Here is a 24,388-nt window from a genome sequence, read left to right as displayed (position 1 = left end):
GAGTTGGATTAGTCTGTGACTAAAGGATGTTATCAAGGGCTGGGAATATACTTCAGTAGTTGAGTGCTTGCTAGCATACCCAAGGCCATGGGTTCAATCCCAAGAAGTGCAACAGAAAAAAAAAAAATGTTATTGAAGTCTGCCATGGAACATTTGGCAATACCTGGAGATATCAGTAGTGTGGTTGTTAAGAAATTCTAGGATCAGGGTTGCTGAGGCACCAACTAAAATGTTCACTGCAGTGACCCAAGTCATGCCAGCGGGGGTCTTGAATTAAGTCTAAGAAGGACCACAAGGGGGCTGGGATTGTCGCTCAGTGGTAGAGCGCTTGCCTAGCATGCCTTGGATTCTCAGTACCATGTATAAATAAATAAATTAAATAAATAAAGGTCCATCGACAACTGAAAAAAATTTTTTTTAAATGACCACAGGGGTCTTCTAGCTAATGGGACAGGGAAACTCTCTGCTGGACTAGCACCTTCCTCCTTCTATAAGCTTCCTAAGGCATATCTAAAACTTATCTCACGCCTCTGAAGACCCTTTAATAGAGCAGCCTTTGCAAAGCGTCCATGACGGCTCCTCTCCATTACACTAAGTTCATGTGCTTTAGAAATTTATTTTCAGATCTAAGAGGGGCACAAGGCCATTCAGCAACTCAGGAGGCTGAGGCAGGAGGATCACAAGTTCAAGGTCAGCCTGGGCAACTCCGGGAGACCCTGTCTTAAAATTAAAAATGCAAAGAGATGGAAGTGTAGCACGGTGGTAGAGCACTGCTAGATTCAATCCCCTGCACTGAAAAAAAAAAAATGTTATTTTCAGATCTCTGATGATGGAAGGTGTATTTATACTATATTCTCCCTTTCCTTCCTTTCTTTTTTTTTACAGTTATATAAGTTTTATTTACTTTTAGATATTCATTTATCCAGCAACCATACTGAGGAATGCAATTCTTTTTTTAAATTATTTGTTTTTTACATACATGACAATAATGGAGTGCCTTATACTCATTCCTTTCTTATTATAAGACAAGGATTCACTAAATTGCTGAGAGTCTCACTAAATTGCTGAAGCTGGCTTCACTTGTGATCCTCTTGCCTTTCCAGTAAATGGAACTACAGATGTGCACCATGCAACCAGCAAAATATTTACATCTTCTAAAATGGTTCATAGCTTAAAAACAAACTTTTACTCTGTGAACTGTTTGCTTTATGTTTGTGTTTTGAAAGACCACACTTTATATTATTCTCTTATTCTCTATTTTTTACACAGTATCTATTGATTTCCTACTCTGAGCAATGTTAAAATAAATTTACATTCACTTCTTTCTTTTTCCTAGCTCCAATGGTTTCCCACTTCAAAATTTCACATAATTGATTTTTGTGTGTGTGTGTGTATGGACGTGGTACTGGGAATGAAACCTAGCGCCTCATACATGCTAGGCAGGCATTCTACCCTTGAGCCACATCCTCACACCCTAATTTCATGTTTTGAGTAGATGGATATTCTATTTACAAGACTGAAAAATGCAAATACAAAAGGTAAAGACTTAAAGCAGGTTAAAAAATAGCCCATACAACATGCAAAAAATACATTGGTATTTATATTAAAATATTTGGAAATATTTTAAAATATTTAGTGGCGTTTCCCTGTAATCCCAGTGGCTTGGGAGGCTGAGGCAGGAGGATCGTGAGTTCAAAGCCAGCCCAGGCAAAATCGAGGTGCTAAGAAACTCAATGAGTTATACAAAATTACATATAAGAGGTTGTGAGGGGAATGGGAAAATAAACAAGGAGAGAAATGAATTACAGTAGATGGGGTAGAGAGAGAAGATGGGAGGGGAGGGGAGGGGGGATAGTAGAGGATAGGAAAGGTAGCAGAATACAACAGTTACTAATAGGGCATTATGTAAAAATGTGGATGTGTAACTGATGTGATTCTGCAATCTGTATTTGGGGTAAAATTGGGAGTTCATAACCAACTTGAATCTAATGTATGAAATATGATATGTCAAGAGCTTTGTAATGTTTTGAACAACCAATAAAAAAAAAAAGAGATCAGTCTCTAAAAAGAAAGAAAAGAAACTCAATGAGACCCTGTCTCTAAATAAGATACAAAAAAGGGCTGAAACCCAAAAGACTTTAAAACAGCATTCTACAGGGACACAGTCACGTCAATGTTTATAGCAGCACAATTCACAATAGCTAGACTGTGGAGCCAACCTAGATGCCCTTCAATAGATGAATGGATAAAAAAAAATGTGGCATAGGGGCTGGGGATGTGGCTCAAGTGGTAGCGCGCTCGCCTGGCATGCGTGTGGCCCGGGTTTGATCCTCAGCATGGCATACAAACAAAGATGTTGTGTCCGCCAAAAACTAAAAAATAAATATCAAAAAAATTCTCTCTCTCTCTCTTTAATAAAAAAATGTCCTTTCAGCATATTTCAAACATTGGTCAAAATGCTGTTCCTTCCATATCTGAAAAGTGTAAGAAAAGCAAATCTTTAAAAAAAAATGTGGCATATATTCACAATGGAATATTACTCAGTAATAAAAGAGAATAAAATCATGGCATTTGCAGGTAAATGGAGAAGATAATGCTAAGTGAAGTTAGCCAATCCCCCAAAACCAAATGCCAAATGTTTTCTTTGATATAAGGAGGCTGATTCATAGTGGGGTAGGGAGGGGGAGCATGGGAGGAATAGACAAATTCTAGATAGGACAGAGGGGTGGGAGGGGAAGGAAGGGGGCAATGGGTTAGAAATGATGGTGGAATGTGATGATCATTATTATCCAAAGTACATGTATAGAGACACGAAGAAAAAAAAGATAAACTAAAAAAAAATCAAGTTTAATTTTATAATTAATAATTTTTAAAGCATGTATTTACCTATATTAAATATTTTAGCAACATGCTAAAAAAAAAAAGGCTGGGAAATGTGGCTTGGTGGTTAAGTACCCCTGGATTCAAACCCCAGAACCCCCACTGAAAAAAAACCTGGAATGATTAAAAATTAGTTTACTATGATTAATATTGGAAATTAAATAATTCACTTTTTTGTTTGTTTTTGAAGTGCTAGGGATTAAACCCAGTGCCTCACAAACACTAGGCAAGTGCTTTACAACTGAGCCACATCCCCAGTCCCCAAATAATTATAAACATCCAATGATAAGTAACCCAGTTATAAAGAAAAACCATAAAGGAAACTAGAAAATATCTCTAACTGAATGAAAGCAAAAATTCCAACATATCAAAATTTGAGATGCAGCTGAAGTGGTGTGTAAAGAAAAATCTATAGCTTTAAATATTTATTTTATTGAGAGGAACAGCGATTCAAAATCAATAGGCTTCCATTTCAAGAATCTACAAAAAGAAGATCAAATCAAATTCAAAGTAAATACTAGGGAGGAAATAATAAAAATCAGAGATCAAACAGAAAGCAGAAATAATAGAGAAAATCAATGAAACCAAAAGTTGGCTCTTTGAAAATGAAAATGATAAAAAAAGCTGATGAATATTTGTTTAGAGTCATCAAGAAAAGAAAAAAGAGACAAACTCCCCAAATAAAAAATTTAAGACCTTGTAGAAATGAAAAAGTATCATAAAAAACTTTATGCCAAGAAATTAGATAATTTGGATGAAATACACAAATTTCTATAAAGATACAAATTATCAAAACTGACTCTCATGTAGGGGCTGGGATTGTGGATTAGCAGTAGATCGCTCGTCTAGCACGTGCGAGGCGCTCAGTTCAATCCTCAGCACCACATAAAAATAAATAAATAAAATAAAGGTATTCGGTCCAATTACAAATATATATGTCTCATGGAGAAATTGAAAAGCTGACCAGGGTATAACAAGCAAATTATCTGAATTATAATTAAAAATATTTCCACAAAGGAAAACCCAGACCCAAACAGCTTCACTTTTGATTCTATCAAATATTTAGGGGGAAAAATTAATATAGAAATCAGAGAAGGAATGAATATTTCTCAACTTACTTTACTAGATTTGTATTACCTTGAAACTCAAGCCAAAAATATTACAAGAAAAGGAAACTAAGGACAAATATCCCTAAACAAACATAGATCTAAAAATCCTAACAAAGTACTAGCAAGTTGAATCCTGCAGGTATTATACAACATGACCAACTTGGATTTATCACATAAATCCAAGGTTGATTTAACATCTGAAAAATCAATTCATGTGATACACCATCTTAATAAACAACAAAACCATACAATCACTTGGCATGGTGGTGTATGCCTGTGATTCCAGCTACTCAGGAGGCTGAGGCAGGAGGATCACAAGTTCAAGGCCAGCCTGAGCAACTTAGTGAGAACCTGTCTCAAAATAAAAAATGAGGGCTGGGTTGTAGCTCAGTCATAAGGCGCTTGTCTCACACGCAAGGCCCTGGGTTCAATCCTCAGCACCACATAAAGACAAATAAATAAAAATAAAGGTATTGTATCCATCCACAACTAAAAGAATAAAAATAAAAGAATAATAAAAAATGAAAAGGGCTTGGGATATAGCTCAGTGGTAGAGTGCCCCTAGGTTCAATCCCCAGTTCAAAAACAAATACCCTCTACATAATAATCATCTCAATAGATGAGAAAATTGTTTGACAAAGTTCAATACTCATTCATGAAACACATTCAAAATAACTATGGGGCTGGGATGTAGCTCAGTGGTAGAGCCCTTGCCAAGCATGCATGAGAGCCACAGGGTCCAATCCAGAGAACCATGAAGCAAACATACTAGGGAGAGAATGGATTATCCTCAACATGAAAAAGGGCATCCATGAAAAAACTTTAGCTAATAAAGATACATGATATAGGATCAATATACAAAATTCAACTGTATTTTTATATACTAGCAATAAAAAAATCAGAAAATGAAATTAAAGAAATAATTCACAATAGCATAAAATAAATACATAGGAATAAATTTAACAAAAGAAGTGTAAAACTGGTACACTGAAATTTACATAAGATTGTTGAGAGTTTTAAAGATCTAACTAAATGGTGAGACATACCATATTCATGAATTGGAAGAACTGAAAATGATAAAATGGTAGTTCTCCCCAATTTATCAATAGATTCAATTCAACCCTTATGAAAATTCTGGCAGGCATTTTATTGTAGAAATTGACAATTCGATCCTCAAATGTATACGAAAATGCAAATGACCTAGAATAGCCAAAACAATTTTCCAAAAGTAGAACAACTTGGAGGGTTTACATTACCTTATCTGAAAACTAAAGATACAGTTTAGGGCTGGGGATGTGGCTCAAGCGGTAGCACGCTCGCCTGGCATGCGTGCGGCCTGGGTTCGATCCTCAGCACCACATACAAACAAAGATGTTGTGCCTGCTGAAAACTAAAAAATAAATATTAAAAAATTCTTTCTCTCTCTCTCTTTAAAAAAATAAAAAAAAAATAAAGATACAGTTTAAATAATGTCAAGATGGACATAATATTGGTGTCATGGAACAGAATTGAGAGTCCATTAAAATGTTTAATTTTTATTTATTTGTTTGTTTGTTATTTATTTATTTATGGTGCTGGGGATTGAACTCAAGGCCTTATACATGCAAAGCAAGCAGTCTAACAAATAAACTATGTCCCCAGACCCATTAATGTTCAATTAATTTTTAACAAAGGTGCCAACAGAATTCAGTTGGGAAAAAGATAAACTTTTCACAAAATGATGCTGGGACAATTGGCTACTAATATATAAAAATATGAACTTATACAAATAATTAACTCTACTATATACAAATACTGTACTATATACTATATACAAATAATAACTCATACTATATGTGTGTGTGTGTGTGTGTGTGCTGGGTAAGGCAAGCACTTTACCAACCGAGCTATATCACCAGCCTCCTAGCTGTATTTCTGCAGTGTTATTGGGGCCATGTTTGAAGGTGTCCACATGCTTTCACAGAAGGGGAAGGGACAGATTAGACAAGTGTGTCAAGAACCATGTCAGTAGTTTCTGTCCTTTCTGGAAAACAAAGTATAGCAGATAGCAGATACTTCTGGGTCATTTGGCTTCCAAGTGAGGCAGATAAGAGAAGAATCTGCTCTGTAGGTCCAATCTTAATTTTTTTTTTGTGCCAGAGATTAAACCCCAAGGTGCTTAAACTGAGCCACATCCCCAGTCCTTTTTAAAAGTATTTTTATCTTTTTTTTTTTTAAAGAATTTTAATATTTATTTTTTAGTTATCAGCGGACACAACATCTCTATTTGTATGTGGTGCTGAGGATCAAACCCAGGCCGCATGCATGCCAGGCGAGCGTGCTACCGCTTGAGCCACAACCCCAGCCCAACTTGGTAGCTTTTGAAAATACCATATATAATTACTAATGAAATATGTGTCCTGGTTGGGCACTGAGCAACTTCATTTGGCTACCAAATTGGACAGTTCTGGACTGAGGTAGATCTAAATTCAAATCTTCTCTGAGCTGGGTATGGTGGCACAGATCCATTAGGCCAGTTACTCTGGGAAACTGAGGCAGCAGGATCAGAAGTTGGAGGCCAGCCTGGGGAACATAGAGAGACCCTGTGCTAAAATAGAAAGGGCTGTGCATGTATCTCAGTGGTAAAGTGCTGACCTAGCATGCACAAGGCCATGGCTTCAGTCCCCAGTACTACAACAAACACACACAAAATAAACAAAACAAAATTATCTGAATCCAAGGTTTCTTATCTGTGGAAAAAGGGGCATAATAGCTATCTTCCAAAGGAAAATAAAGTTCTTGAGAAATAGTGGGCCTACTATCAATGGTGGCTATTATTAAGGGAGGTGAAAACTAAAAAGGGAGGAAATGAAGACACTAAGGAATGGAAGCTTTACAGGAACTTGGTTAAGGGTTTCCTGCTTTCTTTAAAGACAGGAAAAGGTTGACATGTTTTTAGCACTCACAGAAGTTGCTGGTGGAGAGGGACAGAGACAGAAGAGGGAATAAGGCAATGAGGAAAGCTTGGGAAGATAACGTGGGGACATGGAATCGAAGCATGAGATAGAGAGATTAGACTTAACCCCAAGTTGGGCATGTTTATTCTGTAAGAACAAAGGAAAGGGAGGCAACTGAATGCTGTCCACTCGCCATCCCTGAGTGATTCTGTGAGCCAGGCACTCCACTGAGTGTAATGCAAGCATTCTCTCCTCCATTCCACCCAACCTGGAAAGGAGGGTCCTGCTAGTGTTTCCATTGTGCTGAGGAGGAAATTCAGTCTTTGGGAGAGTAACTTGCCCAACATCACAGAGCTGGTAGAACCTAACATCACAGAGCCTTTCAACATGGGCACCCCGATGCCAGAATGTAAATTCTTCTTGGTAGAATGTTCCTTCTTTGCCATTGTCTGATGTTTCCTTATGATTAGATTCAGGGCATGCATTTCCAACCAGAATACTGCATAAGTTATGTGTCCTTCTCAGGCTTCACATCAAAACATATAGGATGTCCATTAGCTTCTCACTGATCGCCTGGGTAAGGTGCTGTCCAATTTGTCTATTATATATACTCATTATTTTTCCCTTTCCAACTAATAAGCAATCTGAGGAGACACTTTAAAACCATATAAATATCCTTCTCCTCATATTTCCTCCTAAATTTAGCATTGTTAGAGGATTCTTGCCTGACCCATTTTAATATGAGAGTTGCAAAATGAAGAATTCCTGACTCTAGAACTCCCTCCACACTGACCATTGACCCCCAGATTCATTCTCCTTGATGAAGAGCTCTCCCCCACCTTCTCTCCCTTTCTCATCAATATGAACTCGTTGATACCCAACTTTTTCAATAGGCTACAATTTATTAATGTCCTTAATCTTCTTGGCGCCTAATGATACAGATTTGGCTGGTAGAAGCCCCTTTAGGGTCGTTCCTTATTCTGTGACATGCCTCCTGTTTTTAAGTTCTTTTATATCTTTTGGCATAACAACATGTTTCAGGCTCCTCATCTCATATCTATAATGCTCTAGTCCCAGAATCAATCAGTTCTCTAATGAACCCTGATTCTTTTCAGTGGGAATGGTATTAAAAACCAAGATCTCAGTGCAAAATGTGCTTATTACTAACAGGATGTATTTGATTTATAGGCCCTTTTAGCAGACAAAGCTGAATATATATACATACATACATATATATACACACACATATACATATATATATATATATATATGTATATAAATTCAAAAACACATATGCACATATATACTTGTATGTGCATACATCTGTATATTCATACATATACAACTAACCTTCCAAATTCATGGGTTCCACATCTGTAGAGTCAACCAACTGCACACTGAAAATACTCAGGGAAAAATCTGCTTCTATACTAAATATGTTCAGAATTTTTCTTGTTATTATTTTTTTAATATTTATTTTTTAGTTGCAGTAGGACATATACCTTTCTTTTTATTTATTTACTTATATATGGTGCTGAGGATCGAACCCAGGGCCTCACACTTGTTAGGCCAGTGCTCTACTGCTGAGCCACAACCCCAGCCCTTTCTTATTATTATTTCCTAAACAATATGGTATAGCAAACATTTACATAGCATTTATATTGCATTAGATATAAAGTAATCTAGAGATTATTTAAAGTATATGGAAGGGTGTGGGTAGAGTATAGGGAAATACTGTATCATGGGTTCAGTCCCCAGTACTGCAACAAACACACACAAAATAAACAAAACAAAATAAAATTATCTGAATCCAAGGTTTCTTATCTGTGGAAAAAGGGGCGTAATAGCTATCTTTTTTTTTTTTTTTTTTTTGGTGGGGATACTAGGGATTGAACCCAGAGCCAACTGCATGCTAAGAACACTCTCTACCACTGAGCTACACCCCCAGCCTACACCATTTTATGTAAGGACTTGAGCATACTTGGACTTTGGTATATACAGAGGGTCCTAGATTCGACCCCTCACAGACATGGAGGGATAGATGCATACATTTTGGAAATCATGAGTTCATACAGATACCTCTAATTCCACTGAATCCATTCTCATAGTGGTTTTTTCGTTTGTTACCCTCTGTACATTTTTTATTAACAACATCAACACATTTATTTATTTGTTCCATCATATAATACATGTAAAACAGTTTTGGAATAATTTTGCCAACATCACAACAAAAACAAACTTGCATGGGCTGGGGATGTGGATCAAGCGGTAGCGCGCTCGCCTGGCATGCGTGCGGCCCGGGTTCGATCCTTAACACTACATACAAAGATGTTGTGTCCACCGAAAACTAAAAAATAAATATTAAAATTCTCTCTCTCCCTCTGTCTTTAAAAAAAAAAAAAACCTTGCCAAAGAGAGTTCTGCAGTTTACTCCTCCCCCCCCCCCCCCACTCAAGCCTGGTTGTGAACCACCACCTCCTAGCAGGGCTAAGCTGGAGGAAGGTGGGAGCAGAGAGGAAGCAGGGGACTTGAAGCAAGGGAGAAAGTGTGACCTAACCATGGAGGAGGAAAAGCAAGGGAATTTCAGTTTTAGAAAAATAGGAGACATTTCAGAGCTGGAGGAGATATGTGTGCCGTGGCCCTGGTCCACTCAATAGCATGTTTTCCTGCAGCCATCTTGGCAGCCTAGGCATGAAAGTAGAGAAGACAGATGGTTGGGAAGCTGGCTGATCCAAAGCTGGGGAACTACCAGGTGGATGTGGCAGAAGGGCAGAAGGTGAGGACACTGGGATGCTGGCAAGTGAGTGACTGATGTCATGAATCCTGGAGTCTGGGCTGAATGGGGGAGGAAGTGAAGCCACCGGGGAGAAAGGGGAATGAATGGGGCTGTGAAGAGGATTGCTGGACTGGCTCTGGTCACTGAATCCAATGATCTAGGACTGGCCAGTCCAGGGGGCTATGAGATGAAGTGACTTGTAACAAAATTAGTTGGGGATAACATGGCAATGGGTGTACTCAGTGGATACTATTTTTTCTTTTTCTTTTTTTTTTTTTTTTGTGATGCTAGAGATTGAACCCAGGGCCTTGTGCTATATCCTCAGCCTGGGGGTGTACTCAGAACAATCAAAGAGACCTTGTTCCCTCAGGAACCAGAGATTGAGTGTTAGTAGATCTAGGTGGTCTAGGCTGAAGAGGGACTCCTATTAAAGGCACATTATTGCAGTGTTATGACCAGTAGCTGATGAGTGTTCAAATACACACTCTTTTTTTTTTAAATTATTTTTGTAGTTGTTAATGGACAGCATGCCTTTGTTTTTTTTATGTGGTGCTAAGGATTGAACCCAGTGCTCACACATGCTACAGTTAAGCTACAGCCCCAGCCCCATACACAAAGTTTTGTGAAAACAAAGAGACCTTAGAGATTGGTGACCTGCATAGTCACTTTACTTTATTTTTATTTATTTATTTAGGTACCAGGGATTGAACCCAGGAACACTTAACCACTAAGCCACATAAAGAACTTTTTATTTTTTATTTCGAGTTGCTTAGGGCCTAAATTGCTGAGGCTGGGTTTGAACTCACAATCCTCCTGCCTCAGCCTCCAGAACCTTTGAGATTACAGGTGTGCACCACCACACCTGGATGTTACTTCACTTTAAAAGGTCAGGAAGTGAGGGGCTGGGGTTGTGGCTCAGCGGTAGAGCGCTTGCCTGGCACATGCGATACCCTAGGTTCCTTCCTCAGCACCACGTGAAAATATATGAATAAAATAAAGGTATTGTGTCCAACTACAACTAAAAAATAAATATTTTTTTTAAAAAAGGTCAAGAAGTGAAGATCCAGAGCAGTTAAGCAACTGTCCTACCTCTCCCCACCCCAATCTGGGGGGATTCAAACCCAGGGGTTCTAACTGCTAAATTGGTAGCTCTTTAACCCACTGCTGCATTCTGAAGCTCGCAAAATGTCTGATGGGCTTGTTTTGTATGCTAGTTTTGATTCTCCACTTGGACTTGAAGCACAGGGGCAGGAATGGAAGCTATGCATCACTGTTCTCTCCATAGTTCCCGAATCAGTCCCTGTTCCGATTCTTTTATTTTTTGGTACTGGGATGGCACCAAGGAGTATTCTACCACTGAGCTGTATCACCAGACTGTTTTTTATTTTATTTTGAGACAGGGTCTCACTGAGTTGCCCAGGCTGGTCTCAAACTTGCTATCCTCTTGTCTCAGCCTCCCATGTAGCTGGGACTACATGGGAGTGTCACTGCGCCCAGCTCCACACATTCTTTTTGGTTCATGAATTAGTGGGAATAGCCGGTATCTTAGGGTAGAAGTGCCAGCAAGGAGTCAGAATTTGTAAGCAGCATTACAGATTATCTGAAATGTTTGGGGCCAAAGTGTTCTGGACTTTATTTGTTTGAATTTTGTATATGTACATATACAGAAGGAGGTATCTTGGGGATGGAAACCAAATCCAAACATGAAGTTCATTTATTCTCATATATACCTTATGCACATAACAAGAAGGTACTTTTATACACCATTTTTCTTTTTCTTCTTTCTTTTTGGCAGTGCTAAGGATTGAACCTGGGGTCTTGTGCTTAGAGTTTATTGCTACTGAGCTACATCCCTAGCCCTTCTTTCTTTATTTTTTAAACAGGGTCTCACTATATTGTCCAGGTGGATCTCAAACTCCTGGGCTCAAGTGGCTCCTGTTCTCAGCCTCCTGAGTAGCTGGTACTACAAGTGCATGCCACTGCACATGACATTACACTATTTTTAATAATTATGTACAGGAAACAAAACTTTATGCTGGGGATGTGGCTTAGTGGTGCAGTGCTTGCCTAGCATGCATGAGTCTCCTGGGTTCAATCCCCAGCATCACATACACATACACACAAGTTTGTGTATTGCAGCAAGAGGGGCTGAGAGGATCTCTTCCCCCTTGGGGACACTGAATAAACTTGATCACAACCCATAACATGAGGTCAGGCACAGAATTTTCTACCTGTGGTATCATGCTAATGCTCCAAAAATTTCAGATTTGGGAGCATTTCAGATTTCACACTTTGGGATTAGGGATGCTTAACCTATATTTCTTTCTGTATTCTTAGGGGATTTTCCTTTCTTCTGACCCTAATTAAACTCTGGACATGTGGTGTGCAGTTTGTCACTAGAGCTTTATAAACATACACATTAAAACAATGCCTCTCAGAACCTGCTTTCATGAGGAAGCTTGTTTTTCACAGAGCACATGACTCAGCTGCACAGTGCCAAGGTAGAACCCATTCAACAGGGGAAATAAATACGGGGTTTCTTACTAGTTGATCACACAGTATGAGGGTGAAGAAAAAGGGATAAAGATGTTGGACTTTGGCAACAGAGGTGAGCTTGCCCTCCCCAGAATAATCTGCTATGAAATGGACATAAATGATACTGGTTAATTTAATTTAACAAACCCTCGCCAAGTTGCACAGTTTGTCTTTGTAATTTAAAGAACAGCGTAGAGGGCTGGGGTTGTCGCTTAGTGGTAGAGCACCACATAAAAATAAACAAAATAAAGGTGTTACATCCATCTACAACCAAAACAATTAAAAAAAAAAAAAAAGGACAGAGTAGGCTCTGTAGCTTCAAAGTCATCTTATGCAGAAGGTGCCAAATCTCTGTGACCTGGAAACATCTCTGCTATTCTACATAATGAAACCAGAATTAGTCTGAGAACAGCTTGGAAAAACAGAAGTTTGTAGTTCTATTTCTGCAAAGCAGAGCATTTTGTGGAGTATTCTTGCCAATACTTGCTTCTATGGTTTAACTGTGTGCACCAAATCTCATGCATTAGAAATTGGGTCCCCAGGGAAGCAGCATTAATGGCACTGAGAGGTGGATCAAGGGAGTGGCTTTGTTATAAAAGCAAGCTCTCTCTGGCGTGCTTGCTCTACCTTTCCATGCGAAGCCCTGCACCACTCTGGGACTCTGCTAAGTCCCCATCAGCAACAAGGCCCTCACCAGAGCTGGGGATGTAGCTTAGTCATAGAGTGTTTCCCTGGAACATGCAAGATTTTAGGTTTGATCTCTAGCACTGAATAAAACAAATAAATAAACAAACATAAAAAGGCAACCCTCACCAAATGTGGTCACTAGACCTTGGACTTCCCAACCTCCCAAACCATAATACATTTCCTTTTCATAAATTACCCAATCTATGGTATTCATTTATGGCAACAGAAAATAGAATAATATAGCTGTGATCAAATTTGGTGACAATATAACTAAAGCCAGTGATGATGGTCATTTCAGAGTGGCTAGGTATCCAGAAAATCTCCAGATCTCCAAAACCCTTGCACTTAATGACAAATGGGGGGAAAAAAAAAACCTAGAATTTTTGTTCTCAAAATAGCCTCTATGTCTTTTCCTATGGTTAATGTTTCACCAAAAACATCTTAAGTGTAATGCTTACTGTCATTGCCTTACCTATTTATATTTATGGCACTTTCAAGAGGTGTTGTCACTTCTCCCAAAATAGAAAAGGGGCCAGTCTGGCGCATGACTGTAATCACAGCAGCTCAGGAGGCTGAGGCAGGAGGATCACGAGTTCAAAGCCAGCCTCTGCAATTTAGTGAGGCCCTAAGCAACTTAGCGAGATTCTATCTCCAAATAAAATAGAAAAAAAGGACCGAGGATGTGGCTCAGTGGTTCCCTGAGTTCAATACTTGGCACCAAAAAAAAAAAAAGGATGTGCTGCCACTAGATGGTCAAATGACACCCATTAGTCCACATGGTTCAAAAAGTTGACCTGAGGGCTGGGATTGTGGCTCAGTGGTACAGAGCTTGCCTAGCCTGCACGAGGCACTGGGTTTGATCCTCGTACCACATAATTGTAAAATAAAAATATTGTGTCCACCTAAAACTAAAAAATAAATATTAAAAAAAGTGTTGACCTGAAATCCATTTTGAATCTTAAGAAATTACTTCTATTAGTGAATACACAGTTGGTTTATAAAGAAAACAAAGCACCAAATATATTCATGGTTCTTCCCCTATGCCCTTGACCTTCATCAAAAACTGTTGAATATAAGTTGTCCTTATATATCTGAAGACCTGATTAAAATGCTTATTTTCTGATTTACTCTAGTTTCCTTCTCCTAGCTCATACTCAGTGTGATGAAGATGCGTCAAGCTGTTTCTCCAGCATCCTGAGGTGGATTTACACTGTGCAGGCCCACCTGTTAGAATGCTATCAAAGCCTTTTTTTTTTTTTTTTTTTTTTGGTACCAAGGATTGAAGCCAGGGCATTTAACTACTGAGTCACATTCTCAGACCTTTTACATTTTTATTTTGAGACAGGGTTTCTCTAAATTGCTTAGGGCCTCACTAAGTTGCTGAGGCTGACCTCGAACTTGCAATTCTGCCTCAGCCACCTCTTACAGGTGTGGACCACCACGCGCAGCTGCTGTTCAAAATTTTTTGTGTGGGTTTAGTACTGGGCATTGAATCCATGGGTGGTCTACCACTGAGCTTATATCTCCAATCCTTTTTTTCTTAACATTTTGAGACAGGGTCTCGCTAAATTGCTAAGAGCCTTGCTAAAGTGTTGAGACTGATCGTGAACTTGCAATCATCCTGCCTTAGTCTCCTCAGATGCTGGGGTTATAGGTATATGCCACTGTGCCCAAGTGACATTCAAAAATTTCTAGCCAGAGTCACTCCTTTAGCCTCCTACTAAAGCTTAAGGAGAAATGACAGGCACATTGGCTCCTAGATACCATAGCATGAAAATTCCTATGTGGTACTTCTTCCTCATCTGAGGAGGAAAACTTGCCACACTCTTCTGAGAACAAACAAACAAATATCAATCCTTTAGAACAAATGCCACTTCAAATGAGCTGAACAGAGCTAGAAATTTACTATAATGGTCTTTTAGAAGTTACTATTGTTGTTGTTATTATTATGTATGTGTGTGTGTGTGTGTGTGTGTGTGTGTTGCTGGGAATTTAACCCATGGGCTCAGGCATACTAGTCTTTTAGCAATTATTTGATGTGATGCTTCTCCTGAGTTTCATAGGATTATCTTCTTTTTAACCCTTCAACACACATGCAAGCCACATATTTAGGAAGTTTAGTGTTCAAAACACTTTCTGTGCGTGTGTGTGTGTGTGTGTGTGTGTGTGTTGCTGGGGATTGAACCCAGGGCCTTGTGCATGCAAGGCAAGCATTCTACCAACTGAGCTATATCCCTAGCCTCAAAACTTTTTTTTTTTTGAGATGGGGGTCTATATTGCCCAGGCTGGTCTGGAACTCTTGGATTCAAGTGATTTTCCTGTCTCAGTCTCTCCAGCAGACACAATCATTCCTGGCTTCATAAAGCTCACATGATCAGTGATAAAAACAACTGATCATGTGTTCTGATATTTGATTCCAAAAATAATATCATCATACTGGGATGCTTTTTACAAATTTCTTCCAAATTTATTTGGAGCAAAAACAAGTATTTCTGAACAACTTTCAAACAAAGTTTGTCTCCAGCATTTTATAATTCTTGTTTTTTTGGTACAAGGGATCAAACCCAGGGGCCCTTAACCACTGGGCAACATCCCTAGCCTTTTTATATTTTATTTAGAGACAGGGTCTCTCAAGTTACTGAGGCTGGCTTTGAACTTGAGATTCTCCTGCCTCAGCCTCCAGAGGCAGTGGGATTCTAGGTGTGTGCCACTGCACACTGCCAGAAAACTTTTAATCCAAAGTGATAGGTAAAAGGAAAAGTCAAAACTAGAGGTAGCCTGTTATAAGCTATAGTGACTCCTCTTTAATATGACTCTAGCATGCTGAGACAACATGCTGAAAACAGCAGACTATGCTTGGTGTTCATGAGGGACCATTGCACAAAAACTGCTACAATAAGATATCTGTTCACATAAGATTATGCAGTTAACCAATCAAAGGAAACAAGTGGTTAGAGAGAAAGTACTTTAATCATCGAGTTAAAAATTTACATAACCTTGTTGAACATAATATATGCAATATTAAATTTTGAGTAAAACATGAATTGTTATCTTTCTGTGGGAATAACTCACTTTGAGCAAACCTGATATATATATATAGTCTGATTGTTTATCACTTGAAAGCTTTGACACAAGGCTTATTTTAACATAGCACACTCCCCAAACATGTTTATAACAGAATTTGATCTATTAAAATTGATTTGTAGCTAATTTTAGAGAGCATATCTATTAGTTAAAAATGAGGTTTATCTGTGTGGTAGTTCCATGAGCACAGATGTCATCACAATAAAAATCTTAGGAAAAAATAACTGAATGCATAAACGATGCATCTGAGGACATGCATGTGGTGTAAGTAAGTACAAAGTGTAAGGTCATCATGGTGTGATGAATGCACAGCACAACATACCACAACCCCTTACAGAATGCATAGGACCCAAAGACTCTGAGGAAGTGCCTGTGTGGCACAGCCAAGGCACATCTACGGGTATGTGTTTACGTGCAAGGATGGGTATGCTGCCATAGCAGTGGTGCTTCTTTTTGTGACAGGATATCTGTTCCTAGGCCAGTTTGGCTTCATACCTGGAGCTGACTCTTGGCTGGAGTCTGTGCTTCCTCTTTGGGGGCATGATGGTGTAAAACCTGGCCTCTTACTCTGTGCAAACAAGATAGAAGAGTTGAACTCACTTTCTTTTGCAAATTCTACAGTTACAATTAGGACTCAGGTTGGCCTTACTAGGAATTAGTGGCGAGTATTTGTGTTTTCTCCCCCATGCCCAAGTGGTCAACATTGTTACAGGACAGAGGTAAATTAAGCATTTGTCCTAGTCTCTCAGATACCCAAGTCAAGGTCCAGAAGCAACACTTGAATTGCCCCAAGAAGCAGAGGGACTGTATTTCATAAGTTGTCTAGAAACATCACACAAAGAGAAAAACTTGATCCATCAAGATGGCTGCCCCACATATTCAATTGGTTATCTGATATGCCCATATCCCCGTTAGAGAAATATTCCACTAGAAATTTTAAGCAAATTAAGTAAAGATTAAAGTTTGGATGGCTTTCATCCAGTATATTGTATTTAATTTAATCCATGGTTACTTGTCACAATCTAACTAGTATGTTTCATTTTTGGAATATGGATTTAGTTACCTACAGACCTTGTGAAATGAATGCTAAATGAGGAAAAAGGACAAGTTCCTCATTTACCAGTTTCTTTACGTCCAGCCCTTTTTACTTTTTATTTTGGGACAGGGTCTTGCTAAGTTGTTCAGGCTGGCCTCAAAGCTGCAAGCCTCCTGTTTAGTTTAGGCATGTATCATAGCACTTGGAAAATTTTCTGATTTGACTTCATTGAAACCTCTTTTCTTTGCTCTTCAGTTTCTGTCACTCATAGAGGATCTTGTCTTTATAGTTCTTTAGGAGCCCCACACATAGAAGCAGGTTCTCCAGAAGACCCTGATAGGTAAATGAGAGCATCAACCCAGGAATTCCCAAACAACAGACTTTGGAAAACAGCAGGGTCACCCTGGAGGACTGTCCACTCTGTGTCTAATATGCCTAAGTTAACCTGGTGATTCTCAACCTTTGAGTCAGACTCGTGTGAGCCACACCTTCCCACAGGTATACCCAGGGCTATGTGAAAGGACAGCTTACTAGCTGATGCCCTCTTCCTTCTCCTCCCTCTTAGAATATGCACGTGTAAATGTGCATGAGAGATTGTGAAAGGGACCAGGTTAATTCTGATGAGACTGGACTGGTTACCACAAAAGCAGGTTGTAATAAAGTGAGGCTGCCTCCTGTGCTTTGCATTTTTTGCTTGTCCCACTTGCCATTCCATTTTTCTGTTATGTCATGATGCAGCACAAGGCACTTGCCAGAGGTATTGCACCCAATCTTGGACTTCTGGCCTTCAGAACTGTGAGCTAAACAAACTTCTTTCATTTATAAATCACACAGTCTCAGGTCTTATAATAACGGAAATGGAGTAAGACATTCACAAACCTCAGATTGAGTGACCAGTGGTAACACTGGCTGTGAGGTATACCTCGCAACTGATGGTGACATCCCATGTGTTGCTGACATCTCCTTGGGCTGAGAACTGCTACATTATGTATTCTCTATCGCTATCTAAACTGACATGTTGCCATACAATTACAAAACAACGGCAGCCTAACAAATGTTTGTTAAAATAAAATTAAATTCTTGTTAGCATGCTTTCAGATTTGGGTGCTCTTTCTCAGTTCTTTAGTACCATGTGGACTAAGTCCCAGGGTGGCCACGTGATGTGTAGCCTAAGGGCATAAACTGCCTTAGATGTTCACCCGGGCAGAACAAATCTGGGAAGGTCAGTAGTATCATTCCTCCAAATCACATAATACATTTGAAAACTAATATTAATTGCTCATTTAATTGCTGGTATATGTACACATATATGTATGTATGTACATATATATATATATATATATATATATATATATATATGCACCATATATATGCCAGCAATTTATACACGCGCGCGCACACACACACACACAGTATGTGAATATACATATACATGTATATGCACATATATATTATGTGAAGTACCTGCATTTTCTCTTTATTCTTACGTAGAATCAGTGTCATTTTGGAGTCCATGGAGGTGCTTCTCTCTCCTCCATTTAACTGTGTTTAAAATAAATGAACATATCCTCACTAAATTTTCCATGTGAATGTGATTTTATTGAATATATATTACTTGTGTGCATTTTATTCATGCATGTTTACTCATGATGATATTCTAACACAAAAAGAAAGGCAAGACACAAATGAGTAACAAGTCAATGAAAAGAAGGAAAGGGGACCCAATGTTTATTGGGTGGCTACCGCATGCCAGGTACTTTATAGCTTCACTTCTAATGCTCACAATAAGTGATGATTAAGATATCATTATCCCAATATTTTAAATGCAAAAACTGAGTCCTTGGCTGGTTATGTAACTCACAGAATATAGACTGAGCATTCCTTATCAGAAATGCTTGGAACCAAGAAGCCAGGAACAGTGGCACACGCCTGTAATCCCAGTTGGCTCAAGAGGCTGAGGCAGGAGGATTACGAGTTCAAAGCCAACCTCAGCAAAAGCGAGGCACTAAGCACCTCAGTGAGACCCTGTTTCTAAATAAAATACAAAATAGGGCTGGGGATGTGGCTCAGTGGTCGAGTGCCTGTTAGTTCAATCCAAAAACAGAAAAAAATAAATGCTTGGGACCAGAAGTGTTTCAGATTTAAGATTTTTTTTTTCCGATTTTGGAATATATGCATATACATAATGCGACAGATATCTTAGGGGAGGTGACCCAAATCTAAAAATGAAGTTAAGCCAGGAGTGGTGAGCACACCTGTAATCCCAGTGGCTCAGAAGGCTGAGGCAGGAGGATTGCAAATTCAAAACCAGCCTCAGAAAGTTAGAGAAGTCTCAAGCAACTTATTAAGCCCTGTCTCTAAATAAATTTTAAAAGGCTAGGGATGTAGCACCCCTGGGTTCAATTCCTGACACCAAAAAAAGAAAAAGAAAAATTAAGTTCTTTTATGTTTCATATGCACCTTATACACATACCCCTACTAAGGTAATTTTATGAAATACTTTTAAATATTAGAAATTTTGCATGAAACAAGTTTTGTTGATACAGAATTTCCCCTTGTGGTGTCACGCTGACCCTTAAAAAGTTTCAGATTGTACAGTATTTCAGATGATGGATGCTCAACCTGTATTAAATTGTGGGGATGGAAGAGGAATTTAATACAGACCCAAAACCTGTGCTCTTGCCACCATTAAACTAGACATCAAATCATCCTCAATACTGAACAGGAATGGCTATGCTCTGTGGAGGTTCCCCAGTATAGTGTGATGAGATCTCACTGTACCACTCACTGTTAACTATAGGGTGGCATTCCATGCAAGGGCTTTTGCACCATATCCACTAAGAATTAGCTACTATTGTACCAAAACCTATTTTTATATATAAAAGAACCAAGGATTTTATAGTCATAAAACTTTCAAGTACTAAAAATTGGGTGCCTCTCTTCTGTTTTTTGCCACTGCATACAACTGATATAAATTCCTGATTCGTTATTAATATCACCCCCAGACTTGAAGGCTCCTGGTATTTTATTCAATGTTGAATTCTCAGCATTCAGTAAAGGGCCTGTTGTGTAGTATGCACATAATGAAATCTGTTAAGTGGGGTGGATAGATGGTGAATTCACAGCCTGTTCTTATGTTATTGGTATGAAATCACAAGTCACCAGTATTTTATATTAGAATTCAGGGGCTGGGGATATAGCTCAGTTGGTGGAGTGCTTGCCTTGCATGCACAAAGCCCTGAGTTCAATCCGCAGCAATACACACATACATACACACACACACACACACACACACACAAACACACACACAGAATTCAGCAGTGTCCAAACAAAGCAGTGTCAATGTTGTCCTCCTACCACCACACACACACCAAATTTTATGTTCCCTGCTTCCAGTGGCACTAACAGGTACAGGTAACAGAAATGGCTATTGCATTCTTTACCCTGTGAGAGACATGCTAACTGGAGACATAAGAGAATCTGTGTGACAGAGTCAAACAAAAAATATTACCTCACTGAGGCTTAGTTTTTCATTTTTCATTGCTGAAGATCTGAAATTCTCCAAAGTTTTGTAAAATGTAGACTGCTTTTGCAGAGTAGGAGCAAGTTCTGCCCTGTCCTAGAAAAATTAAGTGAAAAGAGAATATTTTTCAATCAATTCATTGATAATTGACCCAATGCACACAATAACAAAACTCCCACCTCTGAAAGCATTTTTGTTTTTGGAGAGCAGAGGGTTGGAGGTGGGTGTGGCATCTAGAAGCAGAATAGAGAAGGAGCTGTCCAGTGTCCTTATCCTGGACCAGGCCTAATCCCTCAGCTACCCAGCCACTCTGGACTAGCTCTAGCCACCTCTTTTCCAGTACCACCTCTTTCCTCTGGAAATCTAGACTTGGTCAAAATCCAGACTTGCTATACCAGACTGTAGGAAATGATCAGTGGGCCATGGCTGAAACCTACTCAAAATAGTTAGAGGACCCAAAATACAAAGTCCCCCCACTTGCTACACCCTACTCTTTCTGGATTATAGTAAACTTTAGATTTTTTCCTGCTCCCTCTGTGGAACATCAGGAACCAGACAGCAGAGTAGACATTGGGGCTTTCTTACGGAGGCATCTTCTGTTAACTTGAACTCTGGCATCAACTTATTTTTCTGATGCAGCTCATTTCGCTGTTTCCTAGTTTGAAGTGGCTTCTTTTTTTTCTTCTTAGACATCATCTTTTGATTCAACTGTTCCAGAAAGTACAGAGAAACTGCTCACTGGGGGTTCCAGAATTATGCTTACCCTTACATGGCACTCTTCACACAACGGTCAAAATAAAATGTGGGGGCTGAGTGCAGTGGCACATGCCTGTAATCCCCAGCAATTCAGAGGAGGCTGAGGCAGGAGGATTGTAAGTTTAAGGCTAGCTTCATCAACTAAGCAAGACCCTAAGTAGCTCATGGTAGAATGCTTGCCTAGCATGTGTGAGGCACTGGGTTTGATCCTCAGCACCATATAAAAATATAAATATAAGTAAAATAAAGTTATTGTGTCCATCCACAACTAAAAATATATTTTTAAAAAATTAAAAAGGGCTCATGATTCATCTCGGTGGTAGAGCATCCCTCAGTTCAATTTTGGGTACCAAAGAAACAAAACAACAACAAAAACTCAAAACCCAAAAATGTTGTGGCCCTCATGTTGTTGGCTTGGAGAATAAGCAAATGGTTATCTTCTTACCAAAGGCTATTCTTTACTTAACACACCTGAATTCCACTATTACAGGTATACTGCCAAAGGGGCATTTATATCAATAACCAAATATCTATTATTTACAAGATAAAATCAGATGACTATGGCAATATGTCAGGTCTGGATCATTAGACGTGTGGTGGAAAGATTCAGTTTTATTGTTACCAAAAAGTGGCTTTAATAATTAAGCATAAAAAATTATGAAGGGGGCTGGGGCTCAGTGGCAGAGTGATTGCCTAGCACGTGTAAAGCACTGGGTTTGATCATTAGCACCACATAAAAATAAACAAAGGCATTTTTTTCATCTACAACTCCATTTTTTTTAAATTATAATAAAGGCAGGGTTTGTGGCTCAGTGACAGAGCACTGGCCTAGTATATGCATGGCCCTGGGTTCAATCCTCAGCAACACATAAAAACAAACAAATAAAATAAAGGTATTGTGATCAACTACAACTAAAAAATAAATATTTTAAAAAAAGTTATAAAGGACAAAACAAAAGACTCTAGGGCAGGGTGACCCAGTTAGAACCCTATTGCTCTTTCTTTTTTTTTGCAGTTCAGGAGATGGAACCCAGGGCTTTGCCCATGTTAGGTATGGCAAAGCCATTGAGCCACACCCCTAGCCCTATTGCTATATTTTCTGTAGATATTAAGACTTTTGGAAAACTCGCGAAATTATGCAGGAATGGCATGATTTTTTTTAAAGATTGCTAGTTCCTAGGTATAAAACTCAACATAATCTTACCTCATCTACTATGTTCAGTAGGTGAACAGGGAGACCATCTGAGAGGGAGCTGTCAGAACCACTGGTGCTAGTTCCAGAGAGAAAGAAGAAAGGGAAATAGCTGTTATTAACATATGCAGGATGTCTAAGATTTACCAGACCAGCCACGTGGGATTAGATGTCTAGTCCACTATTTGCTGAATTGTCTATGCACCAGTTATAAAATCTTCTTGACAAACACATTCATTTATTCCTTCTGAACACCTGCTGTATGCCAGGCAGTATGTTTAGCACAGAGGAGTCAGAGGAGTGAAGCAGAGCCCCTACTAGACCAAGGAGTTCACAATCCATGTGACAAAGGGATACTGGTCCAAAGCGCAAAGTTGCAGAGGGTGTGAGGCCACAGGATTCTCAATGTGCAGCCCCAGAGAACAGCAGAGGCTTTTCCTCATTCATTCCTGTCTAGCTGGTACTAGTTTTGAAAGTCAGGATCCTACCAGGAACTCTGTAAAAATGTGTTGAATATATAGAAAAGTAAATCTAACAGTTTACTGACCACAGACCAGGAAATACTTTTTCTCCCCCCTTGGGTAGAGAACCAGGGCCTCGTGCAGCTAAGCAGGCACTCTTTCACTGATGACCCCCAGCTCCAGGGCAGTATTCTCCCTTCAAAAGTTTTAGACACATATCTAGACTAAAGTCTTCTCCAGAAACTGTCCCCTCCTCTCTTTTACAGGTGCTAGAATGAATGGGGTCTCAGATAATCAATTCTTCCTTCCTTCATCATGTCCTTTACTTGAATGTCACATTATATTTTGCCTTTCCTGGGGTTTGATTGGTTAGAACTGATAGCTCTGATAAAGGCTCCAAATATTAAGTGTCTTAGGGACAAAAGTCAGACCTCATTGGAAGACAAGATTTGAAATCATTCTTTTGCCCAGCCTTTCATTCTTTTAGCACCTCCTCCCACCCTACCCCCCAATACACCTGAGGAGCCCTATGGCAAGACAGCAGGAAGAAAGCCCTGTCTTCTGTGATCTACTTTCTAATTCCCTGTTCTCATGAGGCTTTTCCAATCCAGTCAAGCCTTTGCTCTATTAATAATCTGAAGTTCCTTTTGGAGATAATAGAAAATTTTAACGAAATAGTATATCCCAAAGAGCGTCAAAAATCATGTATGTACACATATAGACAGTAAACTCAAACTGGGCTTGTACCCTCCCAGGCTGCCTGTCTGCACAGTCATAAGAATGGACAGGTGGCGCCCTCTGGAGGCTTGTGTTATCTGGCTTCCTGCCAAAGAAGCCAGCAAATTGTTTTCAATAATTTTTTTTTTCTTTTTTCTGAACCTGGGGATTGAACCCAGGGGCACTATACCACTGACTTATATCTCTAGCCCTTTTCTAGTTCTTATTTTAAGACTGGGTCTTGTTAAGTTGCTGAAGCTGACCTCAAATTTGTGATCCTTTTGCCTCAGCCTCTCAAGTCTGTGGGATTACAGGTGTGCACCATTGAGCCGAGCTGTTTTCAATACTTCTTAACTTCATCAGTTTCCCTACTGAGCCAACAAGAGTGGAGAGTCTGGCTCTTTCTGAGCTGATTCCCCTGGGCTCTATATGCATGTGTTGACATGCAAAGAACATTTTGTTTTTGAGGCTAAAAGTGGAGAGGGGTTGTTGCAGTGGGTTTGGAGAGTTTGGCAAAGGACTGAGGAAGAGTGGAAGGGGTGATGTGATTAATGGGGAACCCTACCTGGCTGACGGTCTGGTTTAAGGTTTCTAAGAAAACATTTATGAGACTCAGCCAAACCTGCTTTAGGGTCCAGATCTCAATGTGCCACATAGAACGAACCGATAGAAAGCCAGCCCTTTCCTCTGTGCTCC

At 39.3% G+C, this 24,388-nt stretch overlaps 1 protein-coding gene across 6 annotated transcripts in view; it reads right to left on the bottom strand.

Moving 5' to 3' along the window:
- The window catches only part of Agbl2 (AGBL carboxypeptidase 2), a 54,253-nt gene that overhangs the window by 4,008 nt on the left and 25,857 nt on the right, over positions 1-24,388 (bottom strand). For 3 of the 6 annotated variants that reach the window (XM_071616167.1, XM_071616168.1, XM_071616170.1), the window contains 5 exons: positions 22,527-22,593; positions 21,152-21,274; positions 20,555-20,662; positions 18,508-18,585; positions 16,503-16,575 (listed from right to left, as the gene is read on the bottom strand). In XM_071616167.1, coding sequence (XP_071472268.1) covers positions 16,503-16,575; positions 18,508-18,585; positions 20,555-20,662; positions 21,152-21,274; positions 22,527-22,593 — 449 coding nt within the window. Of the gene's footprint in view, positions 1-15,904; positions 16,576-17,142; positions 17,377-18,507; positions 18,586-20,554; positions 20,663-21,151; positions 21,275-22,526; positions 22,594-24,388 lie in introns of those variants that run through there. The other 3 variants (XM_027936558.2, XM_071616171.1, XM_071616172.1) reach the window with 3 other exon arrangements.

Source organism: Marmota flaviventris, chromosome 9, assembly GCF_047511675.1.
Source record: "Marmota flaviventris isolate mMarFla1 chromosome 9, mMarFla1.hap1, whole genome shotgun sequence".
NCBI lineage: Eukaryota > Metazoa > Chordata > Mammalia > Rodentia > Sciuridae > Marmota > Marmota flaviventris.
Note: the sequence above shows the minus strand (reverse complement) of the source record. Positions and strands in the feature narration are given on the sequence as shown.